General features: G+C 40.6%; 1 protein-coding gene across 3 annotated transcripts in view; it reads left to right on the top strand.

Annotated features, from left to right (window-relative positions):
• LOC142493597 (uncharacterized) overlaps positions 1-20641 on the top strand; it is a 36983-nt gene extending 16342 nt beyond the window's left edge. For 2 of the 3 annotated variants that reach the window (XM_075597855.1, XM_075597856.1), the window contains 13 exons: positions 2574-2750; positions 3802-4046; positions 4749-5546; positions 6697-6799; positions 7210-7332; positions 7988-9316; positions 10953-11075; positions 13209-13331; positions 13414-13609; positions 14637-14761; positions 15223-15395; positions 15908-16041; positions 18101-20641. In XM_075597855.1, coding sequence (XP_075453970.1) covers positions 2574-2750; positions 3802-4046; positions 4749-5546; positions 6697-6799; positions 7210-7332; positions 7988-9316; positions 10953-11075; positions 13209-13331; positions 13414-13609; positions 14637-14761; positions 15223-15395; positions 15908-16041; positions 18101-18333 — 3882 coding nt within the window. In that variant the 3' untranslated portion in view covers positions 18334-20641. Of the gene's footprint in view, positions 1-2573; positions 2751-3801; positions 4047-4748; positions 5547-6696; positions 6800-7209; positions 7333-7987; positions 9317-10952; positions 11076-13208; positions 13332-13413; positions 13610-14400; positions 14512-14636; positions 14762-15222; positions 15396-15907; positions 16042-18100 lie in introns of those variants that run through there. The other variant, XR_012801146.1, reaches the window with a different exon arrangement.
• The last annotated feature ends 448 nt before the right edge of the window (positions 20642-21089 follow it).

Genomic DNA, 21089 nt, shown 5'->3' with positions numbered 1-21089 from the left:
TGCTTCCTATTTGCCCATAGGACTTTTAAACGGCCTCTCTGGGTTCACGGACAAGGCTGCTACTGGCAGCCACTTCAGAGGAATGTATATCTTGGGAAGCAGAGTGTCCCTGGAGCTGAAATGAACAGTTCCCTAAAGACCCCGTTTCATGCTAGGGCAAAAAAAAACCTCCAGCAGAAATAACTTCTCCATCCTCTACCAAATAAAACTGATTCCCCATTTGTATGTGCGTTTTACTTGCCATAACTTACTGTGTGGTTGTAGCCACTACCAACTTCACACTGTGCAGCCAATAACCATCCTCCCACTGAGACCTAAAAGGTCGAAACGGCTGTCTGTGAGTAGGTATACTGGCCATGCACTTTAACCCAGGCTGTGCTGAAAAGCTGTGTAATACAGCAGACATTGGCTTACAGGAATTCATGTTAAAATAGATAAGAAAGAGGTGACGCACACTGCAAATTTGCATGTCATTTCCCAGAATTCCTAGCTGCATTGGAAGCATGGTATGCCAAGAGATAATGGGGAAACACAGGTTTGTGGACTCGTCTGGGACGTGAATGTGCTCACAAGTGGTATTTTTGATTTGTTATACACATATGTAATACACTTCTGTAACTCGCCACCCTATGCAGTTATCTTTAGCAGACCCTTTTTGTAGAAGAACTAATCAGTATTCCATTCAAATAAAGGGCAAAGCCACATGTTGGGCAACAATTTGTTCCTTATTTCTTGTGCGAGTTGCATTAGTTTGCTAAAAATGTTAAACGAATTTAGCTTCCGTAGTTACCCTGCAAATTGGGGCGAGTGCTGTAGTAGGGCTTTTCCACAAAGCTAAATAGAATGGCTCTTCCTTCACACATCCCAGATATTTTCAATATGTTAACTTATAGGAAAAATCTCAAACCAGTTCATGCACTTGAAGGAAATTCCTCCCGAGTGCTGCTTTACTTCAGCTTGCATACACTTGTAATACCCTGTATTCTTGCCTGGGGCTGCCATCCTCTGCGTTATGGAGATTTCTGAGATGAGGTCTCGTAGGTGACGTCAACTGGGAACTGGCTGTGTGCAGCATCAGCAGCAGGGTCGTGAGTGCTATTAGTGGCTGAAGTGCTTCAGCATTTTAGCTTCTCTGCTTTAGCATCTCGTCGAGCAAGATGGAAAGCTGGGGTGATTCAAGGACCCTGGAATGTGAAGGGTTGAGTGTTGCAAGTACTATAACCCATGGCCGCGATGGCACTGGAAATACGAAGGAAAATGAAGCGTGCATGATTCTTATAAAAGGTAGTTTTTATCATTGAGGTTCATTTAGCTAATATTTGTTTACAGGTTTCCTTTCAGAAGGAATAATTGTCTATGTAACTTCATTTGTTGCAGCTGGAAGTGACAGTCTCTTCGCTTTTACTGCTTGAATATGCGTTCGGGGTTGTGATTCTTTAATGGAATATCTTATCTGATGGACTATAGAGAAGATATTGTGTTGATGCACCTGATCCGTTGTTGACTATCATTTGTTGAGAGAAACAATATGGTGCAAACAAGCACTCGCTATAAAAAATAGATTGATGCGGGGCGGATCCAAGAAAATCCCCCAGCAGAAATCCAAAAGTATGAAGAGCCCTCTGCACGCAGGAACAAAAGCTCACGTAGTCAGTGTGCATTTATTTGCAGGAGAAGCACAACTTTTCAGGGAAACAGTCCCATCACTGCACCTGACAGAGGGACATGTTTTCATGAAATGAAATGCATACACTTTAAAAAAAAAAAAAAATTCTGTTGAGTGAAATTTGTTACTACGTGCAGAGGGATATCTGTTCGTATTTTGACTACCATTGTATTTGATGGCTTTTTTTTTTTAATCTACCAGTTGAGATCTGCTAATAATGGTTGTAGCTCTATGTGCAGAGGTTTCTCTCTCCTATCCAAATGTACAGCACACATATTCTATGCTGTAACAGTGTGGAGGAGATGAAACTCTGTCGATTATCCAATAATAAGACCTTGATGTTAAAAAATAAATCTTACGTGGTATTGCCATCACCTCCTCAATGTGAATTTTGCCCACCTTCAAGAGGAAGGTGCTTACAAAAACAATGATTAAGAGAAGAAAATGGTGCATATACATTTTATAATGTAAATACAGCCGTAAGATTAACAAATCAACCTTTATAAATATACCAATTTATGTGTAGGAAGGACATAAATGCCATAACCTGCTTGGGTGCATACTGTTGAAACGATGCGGAATTTTCCCTTCTTGACGTGTTTGGCCATTAATAGCATATTTTTCCTTTTTTTTTAATTTATTTTTTCCCACCCCCCCCCCCCCCCCCCCCCACCCCCTCCTTTTTTAATGTTCCTGACTGCATATACTAGTTGCCTTATGGCTTGCCATATGTATTGTTTCCCAAATGAATACTATATTAGGTCTAATCTTGCAGGCAAAATGTTGTGCCCACTTTATGACTAATTGAATCAGAATGAAGCTGACTGAGTCTCTCCACTGCAAATTACTTGGCATCTACTGTAATTTGTGTATTCAATTTTTTTTTTTTTTTTTTTTTTTTATATAGTGTTTGTTGGACAAGGCTGACAAAGTCATTAAAAAGCTCCAAAGCCTGGAAGGAAGCGAGGAGGAGTTTGAACTGATCATACGGATCTGCAACCTACAAATGAGCCTGTTCACAGCAGTGGACATGGCGTTTCAAAGTCTGCAAACAATCTGTGAATATTATTACTTGTTTAACAAAGTAAGTCGTGGAACTTAAACATTTGCAAGTAATTGCTGGTCTAAAGCAGTGGGCTGAGTCAATGAGAGCCTGTTCAGAGATTGTGCATAAGGAGCAATCCATGCAATACCCTACTATACATGTGGGTGGTTCTTCTACTTTTTTTTTTTTTTTTTTTTATTCTGTAGTACTAGATAATACTTGCTACTTTTTAAATGCAATTTTTGAATTTTAATATATTGAGCCTCCTTTGATTTCTGTAGTGGGTTTTAGCACCCCGCCCCAGCAGTGCAATATATTCAACACTCATGTTTGTGATTTGTTGCCAATATTCCCTGCAGTTTGAGCTGCAAACTGTAATCATAGATAATGTTACCGTGATAATTTAAGAATACATTGTAGCTGCTGAGTTACACTGACTGAAGGATTGATTTAATCTGAAAGGCAGCCATTTAGTGCACCCTGGGAAGCAGGGTTTTGCTGATCAATCACGGGAGAATGAATCTATCAGCAGCTAAATCAATTGTCAAAGGTAATCAGGCTGCATATTAAAAAAAACATAATTATTTTATTTTTTTTGTGCCACTTGTATTGCTGCTTTTTAATAGACTTGAACAGTGTCTAGATACATGTATAGAAAAAACTGGGGATGACAATGTGCCTTCCTGAAGTGCTACAAAGTGTAGCATTGTGCAATCTTCAGGCTTTACTCCTGAAGACCTACAGTAGTAGCACAATGATTGGGGCTCTTTACATGAGCTATATGTCACACTGCAACATCCCTTCCAAAACCAATGTAAAGTTTGATATCCCACTTATTGGGGGAGTTTACCAAATTGTGGATGTTGGGGGGGGGGGGGGGGGGGCTTCTGAAAGCATCAGTTGACATGTAGGTATGGACCACTTCAGTACAGCAACATATTATGCAGTATGTTGCTGGCATGGGGGAAGAATTGCGCAGGCAGGATTGCTAAATGCATTATTTGCTGAGGGGGCAGTATAAAGTCTGTCGCAATTGGTAGCTTGCCAAAAGTATAGTTTTAATACACTTTTTTTTTCAAATGTATTTTAGGCTGTAAATTGGTACCATCAGGTTCTTGGTTGGCTTTCATTTAAAGATGCTTTGTGGGATGAGATGCCTATGAAGGCGAGTGATACCAGTGGCGTGGTATGCACTAGCCTCACATGGAGAATAGAATGCTACATGCGATTAACACACATGCCTCCACAAAATCCAGATGAATGGGCTGACCTTGCCAAGCTCTCCGATCTATTTCCTGAAATTCAAAGGAAGCAAGGAACACTATTATCGTCTCGGTATGTGTTTACAAAAACAACTCTGAAATGCTTCAATGTTAGCAGATATTTAAGTGTGTATAATAGATGTGGACAGGTCTATCATGTATGAAAAAAATCTGCATTTTGCAGGAGTCTGGAGTGTTTTTAGTCTGCGTTGATGGATCAATTTAGAACACCTTTTGGAGATATTGTATATGAACTTGCAATGCCATATTCCTAACTGCGATGCAGTTTCAAGTTTATTTTGGTGTCCAGGACAGCCTTTATTCTGGCTGAATCTTATTTTAAGTTTCACTAAACAAAATGAAATTGACATGAATACAAAACAAAACATTGCACTGCATTCAATGCATTTTTTACTCCATGTCAAAGCAAAATCTTGCGGTATTTAAAGATGAGCCCAAGTTTATTTTGGTACTGTTTGTTGCCCAAACAAAAATATGCACTTCCGTGCCAAGACTGCAGTTCGTATGAGTAAATTTGGATATTGAGTGTATTGATCGTGTACATTGTGTATTTGATGAATTCCCCAGCACAGACCCTTGGGTTGAATAAGCCTCTCTTATTCTGTTAAGCTTCCATAACAAACATGTGAACTTTGGTGTTGGTCTAACTAGTTATCACCCAGCTTCAATGTGGGGGGTGTGAGGGGCCTTTCCCAATCAGGTTAAATTGGAAATGTGTGTAATTACTTGATAAAAATACTATTCTTCCTAACAGATGCCTTCTGTTGTGGAACATATTGACAAGCTCCACTGGACAAGTTCAACTAAGCGACTTGCAGCAAGTTATGTCGTGGCAACAAACCCTTTGCAGCTCCTCCATAGCTACCAGGTCCAGTTCGTCACCTGTCAAACGTAATTCTATAACAGAGCAGCTAAAGACTGTGAATGGCATTGGCCCTGCTCTGGAAATTGCTTCTGGAGGCTTTAAGAAGGACTCTGACTTGTTTGTCACAAATAATGTTGTGCTGAATGAACCTTCAAGCTTTGCTTCTGGAAAATGTTCAAAATTGCATACAGCCAAGTCTCCAGGGAAGGATTTAAGCGATGATAAAATGACTGTTTCAGCCAGTTGTCTTATGAACCCATGGCTAAGCTTGCCTTTGGTGGATTTTGCAAAATCTAGTAATACCCCAACGCATTGGCAGAAAGTGAAGGAGACCAGGGATGCACATGAAGTCCTTAGTCTTGCACATGATAAAGAAAGGGAGAACTCTGCATCTGCCATAACCAATGTCTGCGATAACGGACTAAGCTCCAAATCCACAGCAACCCAGGTCTGCAATGCCGGCACTAAGAGAACTGTTGCATATCGTGAGTGTGGTGTCCAAACTGATATCTCATCTTTTAAACTCTATGACCCATATCCCAATCCGTATGATCTGGACAGAGATGCCGCTCTTCTCAGCAGCACTTTAAATGAGCAACATGGAACAGACCCTAAGCAAAGTATTGTTTGGGATAGTTATGATCTACATATTTCTAGAAGGCTAATGGAGAGTAACCACACTAACCAGTGAGTATGCTTAATATTTCATGAAACTGTTTTTAAAAGAAGGGATGGACCAGCAGATTTGATCAAGGGAGGTGGTGAACTTGTTTAGTCTGGGTTTTAAGATCCTTGACTGGGAAACTGTGGTTCTCACACGTTAAATGTGCAATACCAAGCTGCTAAAGAAACTAATTTGGCAATTTAACCATCTAATTGACTTCCTTACACACATCTAACAGTACGATAAGCAAATATTTTGATAGTTTTATTTCCCCGGAAATTACTTGACAAACTCTGTCAGTTTGTGTGTTTTTTTTTTTTAATATATATCTTACCTTAGCCCAGCCTGTCCATATCGGGGAGCTGATCAGGAGAGGGACTTTGTCTGCAACCCTATTTCAACAGGAATATAACACAAGGGAGTAGCCAGAGGCTATCAACCCCTAGGAAGTCTCAGATCACAATATTTACAAATCAACTTAAAGAAATATTAAAAATACTTGTCAGGCTAAGGCCTCGGTCCCAGTGATCACGACGGCGTGAACAAGAGAAGGGCCTTCTATGGGGCAGCCCCAGTCCGTGTGCACGCATGCACAAAGTGCGATGGCGCGACCACATTTTGGAAAGTCAAGAAATTTGACTTGACTCGCTGGTGGCGGTTCAGCCAATGAAGGCGAACCAGCCGTGTGACGTCATGGCCGCACCCCAAAGCGATCTGGAGTTCTCAGATCGCTTGGGTGAAGGCCACAGGCGCTCTGTTGCTCACTGGTGCAGTAGCCTAAAGGTATCATCCACCCAGATATAACCAAATAAGTTGGTCATCAGTACTTTTTTCCTAGGAGGGAACTATCCCTTTAAACCTAGTCTCTGGAGCCGTTGCAAGTTCACTTCGGGTAGCTCTTGCAGTCCTTTACATCTACATCACTGCATTCGCATCAAGGCCTAGTACAGTAGTCTTCAAATATTTGAGAATCCCTAATTCACATTGCTGGCAAGTAATTCTAGACCAGCCATCTGTATTGGAACTAAACTTTATGCTGCTGTAATGAAGCATGCTTTTGTAAAGGCTTTGTACACAGAATCATGGTATACCTCCTGGGTAAAAGTTCTGTGATCGCCAAGGAATATTGGCCACGGGACGATCAATTTGTTAACATGACCTTTTTGTACACAGCATTCTAGATGACATGGAATGGTTAAGTGATTGGGACCTAAAGGAACAAGATGACCTCTGTTACATTGAGAAACTGCTTAAAAGTGCTGAAGCCATTCTTAAGGTGAGATGAGATCTAATCAGCTTTAACATCTAGAACCGTTTAGTACCTGTCGCATACACGACTGGTGTCCGTTTTTAAAGAGGGAAGGTTCATTGTAAGTGCAGTGTGTATTAATTGTGCATGTACAGTACTACTAAAGTGAAATCATTCTGCAAATGATTAGCCACCTACTGACTAGGATGCAGTCTTGCTTCTAGCAGAAATGCATATCTTATGCCTTCAAATGTGGGTCCTCTGCTCCAGACACTACACTACGCAGTTTAACAATCCAATTTTTTATTTTATGGTGACAAAGTACCAAAACTGGTAGCACTGCCATTTTATTCTTGCAACACCATACTGATGTGGGATTGGCATGCAGGTTCCTCATACTTGAATCACATTCCCTTAATCCTGTTTGTGTTTCTTAGGAGGAGGAAGTAGCACTTAGAGAAGAGAGGGAATTGGAGTACCTTGTGTACAGTGAGGAGCAGAATTCTACGGACTGTGGATCTGGAGGCAAAATATACAGAGAAATGAATTCTACCTGTCAGGTTGGCCAAATGTACACTAATAGTTCTTATTTATGATGTGATTTTTATATTTCAGGGATGGAACAATCCAGGGCGCCTACAATTCTCCCCCCTACGCCTGTGCTGTGGGCAGTGGTGACTGACCTGTCAGTCAACTCTCAGCAGCAGTGCGGGTAACGAGGGCGGAGTGGAAAAGCTGGGGGCAGAGCTAGTTGGAGCATTCCAGTACTCTGCCTGCTCCTGCTCTCAATGCACACTGTGGCCAGGAGAGGTGCCTGTGACAACACCGGCTCCTAAAAATGCTGTCTGGCTCCTCGAAGTATTTGATATATTTGTTCACTACTGTTAGATTTTAAAGAACAATGGGTATAAATTATAATACAGTTAGTGTGAAGATGTAAAAGTCTGTTGTTGTTTTTTTGTTTTTTTTGTTTTTTAAAATCTAAAAATGCATTGCTCCTTCTACAGACATTAATACTGTTGCATTTGACTTTATTCACTAGCTAGATTATGTACTCCATTTCATTTACTTTATTTTGGGGAAATCCATAACGCTGGCACAGATTTAAAAAAATAAAACAAAAAAAAGAGGGGGGGAGGTGAATAGGTTTGAAGTGGCTATTCTATAAATGCATGAAACTTTTATAAATTTTATATTTTTTAATATCTCTCATAGATCATGCCTTTAAACTTGCTGGATAATGCTGTAACTGGAGGAGAAAAATGCAGTTATTCGATTGATAAATCTAAAGATTTTACCCCTGATGTGAAGGCTTCTATCATACACACAAACCAGGAGGACATGTTTGCAAACTCACCCAGGTCAAACGATCATAGCATTTACTATCCAGAAGATACTGCAGTGAAGGCACAAACCTATTCTGCTGATCTGTTTGGGGAATTGAAAGAGATGTATGCTATTGATGAGCGGATCTGTGAAGAAAATAGGAAGATAGTGGAATTCCGTGACATGGAACACAGTGAAGATCGGCAAAAACAAGAGGCGACATTTAACACGACCAAGGAGAAACTCTTGTTCCTTGCTCAACTTCAGAGAGAGCGAAACGAGGTGGATGAGCTAGAGCAAAGTTTAGCCAAGGAGGAGGCAAAAAAGCACAAATATTTAAGAAAGAAGATCGAAATTGACAGAATTAAAAAGTACTGTCAACAAGCTGTGGCAAAGGAAAATGCTAGGCTGTCAGAGTTGAAGTGTGGAAATTGTGTTTTGGATGCTAGATCTACCATGTTTTCCACTTGTGTGCAGTCAAATGAAGGTGGTACCTCAAATACCCACACAAGACCATGCACGATGGAAAAGGAAGCACATGGAGTTTGCAATGTTGTATGTACACCAGCAGCAGACCGTGTACCCTCTGAACTCTTACAAGATAGAAGAATTGTAGAGGGTAGTGAAATGACTGCAATAGAATCTCATTACGTCGGACCTAAAGCATTAACGCCAGGTCCATCACATCTATCTAATACCTTGATGGAGACTTTTGCTAGCCGTGCCTCTACATTTAATCCTGGCGTTCAGACCACTCTAAAATACACCAATATTCCACCGCATAAGAATCCCACTGTGGACCTTGAGGTAGAAATAAATTCCGAACAGTGTGTGTTGGCCCATAAAGAGTGTACAGACATTCCCAAGCCTTGTATTACAGAGGTCACAAAGAGGGACCCTTTTCTCCCGGTACATTTACATAACGTCTCTGTGCAAAGCAACAAAAAAAATAAAATTCAAAGGCCGGAAAGCTATATTCTAGCAGCTGAAAGACCAGATGCTGCTCCATGCCTTGGAGAAGATGAAAGTTGGGAAAGGATTGGTAAATTGTCCTTATCCACCCTTGAAAGTACACCAGTTGTAATGGATTCGATCGCGCTTTTAAAACCAGTTTATGGTGAGCGTGTCGGTGATGCTGCAATCCAATGTAAGAATGTGCGCGTGCCTCCTTTGGAAACCTATCTGTCTCGTTATCAATCGCATCTATCAACGGTGAAGGTAGGTGCTTAATGGGTAAAATGTAGTGAATACCCCACTACAAGAACTGAGTCACTGCTGGTTATCCAGGCAATTGTGGAAAGTGATTTGCGGTTTTCCTGCCTGACTTCTACTGTTAATGAGATTGGCGCTCAATTAAAGCAGGAAAACATGTGGCACTGCGAATGAATGTGTATGTTAAAAAAACGTTTGCCTGTACTAGCGTTCAAGCCCAGGCTTTTCTCTGTAGAAAAGAACCATTTTAGACTTGTCATTTGACAGAGTGGGATTAATCCTCTGAGCTCTGCTTTCTCCTTCCCATGGTGCTGCAGTATATATTGAGTTTAAGTAATAATCCCAGAAGAACAGGGCATTACTGGCCAATAATGCCCTGGCTGGAAGAGTTGAAGGCCCGAGGCCTAAATGTAGGCTTATTTCATAAATAATAGACACTTTTGTATAGTTAAATAGATTTTTATTTAATTCAAATAAAATGGTAACTACATGAAACCACCTCTATATACGCTTACACTGCAGCTATCTATATCCACACACTGCCACTCCCTGTGTTCACACTCACACACCAGCTCTCACTCACACCAGCACGCACACACACACCAGCACACACAAGCACACACCAGCACACACACTGGAGCTCTAGACACACAACACAGCACCTCCTCTACACTCACTACACAGCACCTCTACACACACAGCAGCAGCTCTACACACACAAACTCTGCTGCTACACCCATAAACACTGCTACTGACACACACACACACACACACACACACACACACACTGGAGCTCTATACACACACCAGCTCTACACTCACACAAACAGCTGCTACACATACAACAGCACAACACACACACTGCAGCCACTTACTAAACTTTGCACTCTCCCCCCCCCCAGCTCTACACACAACACAGCACCTCTACACCCCCCCCCCCCCACACACACACACACACACACACCACTGCACCTCTTTACACAACACACTTCTTTGCAGTCTCTCTCCTCCCTCCCCCCCCCCCCCCTCCCAATCTGCTCAGAAAATCTCAGTCGGCTCAGGAGGGGCAGGAGTCAAACCGTGGCTGATACGTTTTGACCAATCCCCTGCCATGTCTCAGAGCTTTTACTTCATTCAAACCAATCCCCTGCCCTGTCTTAGCTGTTCTGAAAGCTGATTGGCTTGAAATAAACAGATAAACTGCATTTTGAAAGCTGCTGAAATTCAGGGCATTACTATGTATAATGCCCGGAATTTTAACCAATCCGAGAGCAGGGTTTTCAATAATGCCCTGAATTTTACTGCTTTAGCCTATAATACAGCTTAACACTTTCCAAAAGTTGAATCCGGTACTTGCAACAATATATTAAACCATTGGTGAACATGGGTCATAGTTACATATATTCCTTTAGATTGGAAGCTCTTCGGGGCAGGGACTCTTTTACGCACAATGTTAAACCTATGTCTGGCTGCACTTATCCCATCTGTTTCCTTTTATTGTAATGTTACAACGTGTAACACACTGTACCTGGCTGGCACTATATAAAAATATATATCCATATACAGTATTGGTTAAATATGTAGGTCTTCTTTTTTTTTTTTTTTTTTTTTTTTCACACTATTGCACTTTTTATTTTATTAGCCTATTGATTACAGCATCCCCATAATACTGGACATTGGATCTGGATTGGTGAAGGCAGGTTTTTCTAATCAGGAATTGCCCAACACTGTGTTTCCTGCTGTGATGGGGCTAACCAAAATGGAGGTAAGGCATTGGCATGGTTTGACATTATGAATACAAATCTGAGCAAATAAGCAGATTGAACCATTCTGCATAGTCTTTTGGTAATTCTCTTTTCTAAGATTATATACATACTGTATGATATTAAATATACCACCTCTCCAAAGGTATTACCTTCCACTTCTGACAATACCTTTCCATATTGCCAATCTCAATGGGTGGCCTACTGTTGACTTCACAGCATGGGCAATGGGCAATGGATGGTAAACACATTGCACTTATTACTGAGATACTGACACTTGACAACTTGTGTCTATAATGCTATTTAACGCTGCAATCCCCTCAACTGGGTTTTTATGCATCTACACCTACACACACCTATATGGTAGAAAATAAATGTTGATTACCACAGGGGCTTACGAAGTCTCTCCCCACAATGCTTTGCCTCCAGAGCAGTGTGGTACGTGGCTTTGGAAGCTCCAGCACTAATTAACAGCTGTACCACCCATGCTGTCTGCACACGCTGAGGTGCAGTTTGGAGCCTTATGCCCGTTTTCCCCAACAAGCTCGGGCTAATATACTGCTTGGGATCAATCAAAATGTTGGCAATAGTCAGTTAGCAATAACATTTATTAATTTGGGGTTTGCAAACAAGTATTTTCTAGTAGGGGGTGCACAATGTGAAAAAAGTTTGGAAGCATTAGTTGGAGATGCAATCTACAGACGTAGCCAACATTACTGCAACTCGTGGCACGCTCCCACAAGTGAAATGGCATGATGGGCCCGCCCCTTATCAAACCAATGGCTGCTTCGCCTGCTGGTGCATTGTGTATGTCCTGCTACAGCGTGCCATGGGTTGTAATTTTGGCTACATCTCTACATTAGGAGAGCGATGATGAACCTTATAAAAAAGAAAACACTGCATATTCACTTCATTGTACATACAATATTGCACTAAGTGGAAGGCTCCCAATTTCAAACTCACAAAGTAGATGAGAAGCAGAGAATCCAACCGTGGCAAAGATGGTTCCAGGCCGGAGAAGTAGGAGGACATCAGATCTTAAAGGAGAGAAACACACACCATAGTGTAAAGGTAACAAAATACACTTCTACCAAAAAGTAAAATGGAGGCTTACAATATTGAAGAGAACACAGCAGGGTATGTATGGTACAGAAGGGATGATACACCGGGTCGCAACCTCAGGGTTCCACCTCACCGACACCGCTGCAAGTCTCTTCCGCATCCACGCTGGAGCCGATGCGTCACTTCCGGTCTTCCGCCCCGCCGGAACTGACGTCAAAGGGTATACCAGCGCTGCCTCTCCCTCTCCGTTCTGTGGGCTACGCGTTTTGCCGTTCTGGGTGACTGCTTCGTCAGGACTCCTGATGAAGTCGTCATTCAGAACGGCGAAACGCGTAGAGCGTGGCCCACAGAACAGACTGAGGGAGAGGCAGCACTGTTATACCCTTTGACGTCGGTTCCGGCGGGCGGAAGACCGGAAGTGACGCACCGGCTCCAGCATGGATGCGGAAGAGACTCGTGTCGGTGAGGTGGGACCCTGAGGTCGCGACTCGGTGTATCGCCCCTTCTGTAACATACATACCCTGCTGTGTTCTCTTCAATACTGTAAGCCTCCATTTTACTTTTTGGTATAAATGTATTTTGTTACCATTACACTATGGTGTGTGTTTCTCTCCTTTGAGATCTGATGTCCTCCTACTGCTCCGGCCTGGAATCATCTTTGCCACGGTTGGATTCTCTGCTCCTTATCTACTTTATTGTGAGTTTGCAATTGGGAGCCTTCCACTTATTCACTTCATAGTGCAATATTGTATGTACAATGTAGTGTGTTTTTTTTTTTTTTATTATTATTATTATTATTATTATTATTATTATAAGGTTCATCGCTCCCCTGGTTTATTTTCAGCGAATTCTCCTATTGGACTGTTCACTTTTCACTTTGTTTTCATTGCATTCACTTGATTGCACTTATAAATATTTTGTACACTCTATCACTTTATTGTGTTGGTCACCTTAATATTCACTTATGATATACAGTATATTGATTTTGCACTTGAGAGCATAGAGAGTGCCATCTTGTGGTGTTTTACATACATCTCTACATTAATTGGATGCCCAAAAATGTACTTCTGCAGGATCTGGAATCTAACCCGAAAGGCAATATATACATTGGCCATGAAACTCAGCATCCAAAAACTGCTCTCCACCTCATGCATCTTAATCGGGGAATACCAACAAACTGGAAGGATCTTGAAAAGGTAAATAGTTTAGTAGTATTTATTTATTTTTCCCCAAAAGTAAAACCATCCTTCAGGTATGTTCACTGTTTTTATTTTGCAGATTTGGCACTATACTTTTTATAACCAACTCCATGTTGATCCACGGGAACATCCTGTCATGCTGACAGATACCATCATGAATCTTTGTGAAAACAGAAAACAGATGGTACAAATCATGTTTGAGGTTTTCAACGTGCCTTTTGTGTATGTAGCTCTGCAAGCTGTGTTGGCACTTTATTCTACAGGAAGAACTACAGGTAATAAAACAAACAGAACTGTAACATTGGAGAGTATAGCATAGGTAATTGGAGTGCCCTCAATGTTTATTATGGGTTCCCCAATCCTGCTGCATGCTCTCAAACATCATACAGTGTGTAAGCTTCAGATATCAAGACTATGGTTGTGAACGATTATACATCAGGTTATACAATTACATTTATTATGTTGGAACAACCGAGAAACAGAAGTAGTCTACATCAGTTATGCTTTGCAGGGGTATTTCTGTTACCTCTGTTCAAAAGTTGGTGACCCAATATTTACACTAAATCGCATACAATATTTTTTTTTTTTGTTTTGTTTTTTTAAGTTATTGGCAGAATAATTGGAAACCAACATGATTCAGTGACCAATTACAATCACTTCAAACCATAACACAGTGTTTGTTTTTTCTTTTCTTTAAACTCTTGTCATGTGAAATGAAAATTAATATTGGTGAAAACCATTTGGCAAAAAAGCTGGCTTTGAAACAATCCCATGCGTGTCATTTCCAAACGTGCTATGAATTAGATCTTTCTAAACCTGTGCTTGATTAGCGCCTACTTTGCGGAACATTGTCACAATAAAAATGTATTGGCGTTATCCGCTATAAAGTCTTGGCAATATTACGTATTCATAAACCTGTCTGACCTGTCTAACTTGGCAAACCCGATTTTTAAATGTAACTGAACAAGAAATTCACAACATATACAGTACACACTGACAGTCTCAATACTTGCATTGTTAGAACAGTTCTAAAGAAAAACCTTTGATTCTTTTCCTTTCCTGGTAGTTTTGTTGGACGGACGTGTTTGATCTAATGTCAACAGGGAACACAAATTTTGATCAATGACAGAAATGATCCATGCCTCAGACGTGGACTCAATACACCTTTGATTAAAAGGTCTTAATATTTCCCATGTTGCCCTTTTACCATTCATTTTTTGTTTGTTTGTTTTATATATATATATATATAACTGACGTACCACCGCATGTACTGTATTAAGTTTAAGAACTTCTTCCTTGTAGGTGTGGTGTTTCATTCTGGTGATACAGCAAGCTACAGTGTTCCAGTTCATGAAGCCTACAGCCTTCCACACGCAGTTCAGAAATTAAACCTTGCTGGACAAGATCTCACAAGCTACCTGGCAAAGGTTTGTACAACTCTTCTACCATGAGTAAGACAGCTGATAAAAATAAAGTGCCAATACCTCATCATACCAAATGAGTTTGATGGATCAATAGGCTACAGTAGTGGTTAACATAGACCAGGGCATTTATATTGTTGGACTTCCATCAACCACTCCCTGTATCCAGCATTAAGAGGTGTACTTAACTGCAAGCTACAACCTCCAGCACTGTACTGTCAAAGGTTGTTTGGGCACAGAATAAAAGTATTACCTACTTGTTTAGACATGCTATCCAGTGGTTGATGTGTGCGCATCCATGGTACTAGTATTTTGTTTAACTTTAGGACTAACCATTCTACTTTCAAGGGATTTATTTTAAAAAGCTTCTCCCTCCTGTATTTTTTTTTTAACAGCATAAATAGGTTGCAAGTCTTTCTAAAATATAGTCCGTTGGTGTTGACTTTATTTATTTCCCCCACTTACAGTTATTAAAAGAGAAGGGTCTTGTATTTGGTACAATTGCTGAACAAGAGCTGATCAGAGACTTGAAGGAGAAGTGGTGTTATGTCGCTAAAGATCCTGATTCAGAGCCTGCCTCGGACTTGCAGTACACTCTGCCAGATGGTCAAACGATCACTTTAGGAAGTGAACGATACAGGTAAATAGAACTGGCTAGTGGTTGAAAATGCCATTCAGCTGCATGCAGCCAGCTCTGTTTGCATTATGCGTACATACAGTCTGTTTGCATGGCAGAGAACAGCAATGTTCTGATTACTCCCTCAAAGAGGAAAGCTGGCAATTTCTCAACATAAATGCACATCGCCAACTTTATGATTTTGTAAGTTGTCTAATGCCCTTATTTTATTACCCAGTTAAAGATTATACTACGCCTCCCTCTCCCCCCCCCCCCCCTCCTGTATCTACCAATTTGCAGCTCAAATTAGGTTTAAATAAATAAGTGCATTAGGCTGCCGTTGATGAAAGGTAGAAAAGCTGGCAAAGGCTTCTCGTGCAATAATCTAATGCTCATTATATTACTGCGATTCACATCCAAGCATTGGGTGTGGTCTTGTATTAAAAATGAGCATGCTATACATGGTAATACTTCCCAATATGCATTGTAGTAGTCTTCCGTAGCTTTATTGATAAAAAATTATCTGCTTTTACAAGGGCTTCTGAAGTCTTGTTCAGCCCACAACTCTCAGGAAAGGATCAGTATGGAGTTCATGAAAGCTTACTTCGATCACTCCTACTGTCGGACATGGATTTAAGAAAAAGCTTTGCTGGAAATATTATTCTTTCAGGTATTGAATATAAAGTACAGTAATCTGTTTGCAATATTTTTATAGAAATCTTTGATGCTGCACTGATTAAGCTGCAAACCAGAAAATGTACAGATCCTCAAATGCTGTGAAATGTGTTGTCTAGTTATACTGTCGGATATTAAAGTTATGGTGGGTAAAAAAAGGGACAAACCCTATACCATTCAGTAAATTAAAACACCACTTGTGCATCTGCATGTTTCAGACAGCTCTGCAGCCCCGTCTTTCCCATTATCAAAAAATAAAAAGACAAGCGCACAACTCTCTTCCTTTAGTAAGATTATGGTGTTGCACGTACATCCGGATAAATCTTTTGAGCATATCCTGTTACAAGTACATGAATTACTGCAACGGGACACTAGTTTCTCGTGTGTTGTGGGCGACCATCTCCCCGGCCAGGCAACCGCAGGATAAGGTAGATGTAGGTGTCCTTACTTCCAAGTAGCGATGACCGCTAATGGTATAGCAGTAGAGATATGGCGTGTCCATAATCATGATGGTTAAACTCGCGTGCTATCGGCAGAGAAGCGAGTGGCCCTCAATGGAAGCCAAAACACGTGCATTAAGCGGCAGCTGCCGACTGTAACCGAACGCATCACGAGTAGGGACCTTGGGTGGAACGTCGAAGCCGTATGCACGAATGGCAATGGTGCGTATGAAGTCTGAGGACGGTGTCTAGAAGAACCAAATCCAACGCATTTCGTAGAACTAGCCTAATTCATGAGGAAATTATGAATAATGCTATAGCATTAGCTATCATCCCTAAACATCCTGACGTTGCATGGAACACGGCTGCTTAATCGGCAATATATAATCTTGCTATACTATGAGTTGTGCGCTTGTCTTTCTATTTTACTAGTTCCTAAGATGATGAGCCATCTTGACAAGCAGCAGATTGGGTTATACTCTTTTACACAAGGTTTTGTTGCATTTTCTTGATGCAATTCGTAATGGCTTGTGTATCACTTACTACTTTAATTTTGGTTATTTGTAAGGCTTTGTCCTTTCATTCACATTATTGCTACTAAGCTATATATGCTGCATTATCTTGCTTAGTCACACACTATTGGGTTTCCAATGTATTTTAAACTTTACAGTCTTGCAATTGTATATTCACAATATTCTATTTCACAATTGTGTGCAGCATTTCTTAACTTAACTTAACCTTAACTTTCCCATTATCGCTTGGTAAACACTGCAGCCAGAGATTCTGGGTAATGACATGCAAATGAGCAGTGTCACTCTTTACTGCGCATCCATTTTAACATGGGTCCCCCTAATAAATGTATGCCTGCTGTATTACACTGCTGTTCAGCACAGCCTGGGTTAAAGTGCATGGCCAGTAAACCTAACCTCAGGCTGCTGATTCAACCTTTTGGGTCTTATCAGTGCGAGGTTGGTTGATCATCTAATGCTGAAATTTTATTTAAAAATGGGATTTGAATAGTGTAAAATGTAAATGCACTATAATTTCCACTTCCTGAGGAGTAGTGCTATTTGGGATCCAGGCTTGCAATGGTTTGCATCAATTAGTGTTTTTTTTTTTGTTTTTTTTCCCCTCATCCCAAATAATCCTAATCTTTACTATTGCCTTTTTTGCTATGGTTATGATGCATTTGAAAAATCCCCTTCCTTCCCTTTTCTTAAACCACATACACCCCAGATTGTGACAACCAGTAGAATATTGGAGGGGGTTAACATCTTTTTGCCTGTCGCAAAGTAATTGATCAGACTGGGTTTAGTTTCAGTTTAATGGAAACTGTAAAACAGGTTGTGGTGTTTAAACACACATTTGGGCCATCCTTTGTACGTCCATATCACATCCTGTAATGTAATATACAATAATTCTGTCTTCTAAAATGAGCTATAATTATGGAGAGAGAAAAAAAAACTCCCTGTATGTGTAAAATACAGGGTGGTCTAACTTTAGAGGAGTTTACTTCATGACCGTTAAAGAAATCAGTAGGTGACACTGCTGGTCTAAGCATGTGCTAAATATTAAATGCATCTCGCAAAGCTTATCCATCTATTCGTTCTGTAGGTGGGACTACTCTGCTCCCAGGTCTTGCATCACGGCTGCAAAAGGAAGTATCTTCCATGCTTCCCCTGGAGCTGTTGGACGCACTGCACGTGTCACGAGTGTTGGACAAGGATTTTGCAGTCTGGTGTGGGGGAGCTGCCCTGGCCAGCTCGCAGGGATTTCACACCGCCTGGATCAGCAAGCAAGAATATCACGAATGTGGTCCTGACATTGTTCACAGAAGATGCTTTTAACTTTACATTTTTCAAAATTAACTGGAAAATGTGTTTTAGACATTAATTTTAGTCCTCGTCCTTTTTTTTTAATGTGTTTTTTCCGTACATGAATTTAGAAAACTCACACTGGGTTTTGAACACGCACTTATCTTTGAAACCCATAGCAGCTCTGCACCACTAAAGCTTACATTTACACACTGGTGATTTTCATTATGAACCTGTTCGTTACTATGCGATGAGGCCCAAGTCTTTAATGATATATTTTACATAATGCTATACTTGCAGATTTTAGTTTTGGCCTTAATGGAGTAAACGGTTTGATATGCACAAATTAAAAAAACGTACACTATTTGTCCCACTAGTCACAATTTTACACTATTCACTATATATGCTTTTGATGTTGTGTTTTTTTTTAATTTATTTTTTTGTAACACTAAGCCTTGTGTTGGAGATTTTACTATAGTTTTTAACTTTCTTTGCCTTTCACATTGAGATGGATAGTAAATAGTGCTTTGTGTTATGCACACTGTTTTATCACCTGCCATGTTTACTATCTTCTCACATAGGATCACTTAATCTCTATCGTGTCACTTTATGCGTTGTATCACTTTCTCTCACTATTGTCACCTTATACGATGGATCACTCTCACTAACGTGTCACCTTTTTATATGGTAGATCACTTTCTCTCCTTATTGTCACCTTATGTTGGATCACGGCCTCTGTCACCTTATAAATTGGATAACTTTCTCACTATCGTGTTACCTTATACATTGGATCTCTCTCGCTATTCTCACCTTATACGTTGGATCACTTTTTCTCACTATCGTGTCACTTTTATACGTTGGATCACTGTTTCTCACGGTCGCCTAATGCAGGTATGTTGGATCACGGTCTCATTATTGTCAACTTGTATACGTTGGATAATTTTTTCACTATTGTCACCTAATACGTTTGAGCACGGTCTCTCACCATTATCACCTTTTTTATATGGTAGATCACTTTCTCACACTATTGGCGCCTTTATGTTGGATCACGGTCTCATTGTCACCTTTTTATATATTGGATAACTTTCTCTCTAGTGTCGCCTTATATGTTGAATCACGTTCTATTTTTTTGGATTGGGACTTGGCTCATTTATCTGAAAGCATAGGTTTTAAATGAATATTTTCTAAGCTACAGCTGCTATAGTTAATAAAATCGCTTTTTATATAGAATTATGGAGTTTGCCTTTTTGTTTCACAAGTAGATGTTTACTAAGTTGCAAGGGTAACGTGGAGGTGGACTTTACATTGCAGGTAGCGGTAAACCTGATCACATATGGAAGTACAAACTTCGGCACCACATGGGTATAAAACTTCCACCAGTCATTGTCTTTGTGAATTAGTTCATAGGCAGGAGAATGAAGTTACACATGTAGGGTGGTCACTATTCTTCCAAACTAATTGGGGTCAAACTCTGCCCTACCTGATTGGACACAAGTTCACAGCTGTGAAGTTGATGTTACACAAAGTTAAATCTGCTTCAGGTATCAACTATATACGGTGCATGGTTGGAGAAGGTAGCAATGCAGATAATCCTCAAAGCTCTGCAGGTTTTAAAGCTTGCTGTTTTGGACATAATACAAACTGATGTTGTACTTGGCACACCAACAAATCCTTAAATAGGGCACTTCTCTCATGCTAAGGGATACCGCCCAATGTCATATGGCACTTATTTTAAAATAAATAATAGCATGCTATTGATTGGCATGGCACTTTCTATCCGATTTTGTTGTGCAATTAGCAGCTTTGGAGCTTATTGAATAAGGCCAATAATGTAATCTCTTCGTTAACTGGGTAACATGTAGATTTTCTCTTTAAGGTTGGCAACTATTACTTGACCCCCATAAACACCAATTATATAATAATTTTAAACTCTGAATTGTCACCCGATGCGTGAATTACCAAGTTTGAAATGTGGTAAATGATGTTGGGAAAAGTTAAACTGGTTCTTTCATTTAGCATAGGAAGGCGATGTGGTGATTATCCTGATTTACCAATGGTAGGAGCAGACCAGACACTGAAGCCTGGGACATTTTTTCCCTCCATTCACCATTCTACCATCTTAAAGAAAAGCAGGTTGTTCAGTTCTCATCCGTTTTATCGTGTGTGTGTCCCCTCCTGGAAGATTTCATTATTTAACAGTGCCCCTATTCTTTGTTGTGGGGGAATACATTTTAAGGAGAAAGCAGAAAATAATATTAACAATTTGTATCGTCTCCATCAAAGGCGTTTGATCTCCTTGTGTACCCAATTTTAAACCGTTGAAAAGCAACTGGTACTTTGCTGCTCTGGACAGATTGAGTTGCGACATGACTAGCAAAACTGGGACATTTGTCAGCCATAAACCATTAATTGTTGGCATCCTTGTTGAAGCGCTGCATATATTAGAAGCCCTCTTCTAATACTCGATTTGAAGTTTCACTCGCATGCAGCTGCCTAGCTTCTGAATTACATTGTTGTACAGATTAATTGAGCCAAATTAGACCCTGGCCCTCAATCTGTAAAGTGCAAATAGTGTTGAGCTGGTGCGTTGTCAGATCAACACTTCCCACTTTACAGAATAAGGGCCTCTGACACTAATGCGATATGCAGGGACGCCATCGCTCGCTCATGACGGCGGCAATGCATGCAACGTCTGTCACCGGCACTATAAAGTCACGGCGATGCCGCGTCAAAACGTGTATTGAATCCGTCGTGTGCGCCTATAGTACTGTAGGAGCGACGGCTTGATC

Source organism: Ascaphus truei, chromosome 4, assembly GCF_040206685.1.
Source record: "Ascaphus truei isolate aAscTru1 chromosome 4, aAscTru1.hap1, whole genome shotgun sequence".
NCBI classification, from domain to species: domain Eukaryota; kingdom Metazoa; phylum Chordata; class Amphibia; order Anura; family Ascaphidae; genus Ascaphus; species Ascaphus truei.
Note: the sequence above shows the minus strand (reverse complement) of the source record. Positions and strands in the feature narration are given on the sequence as shown.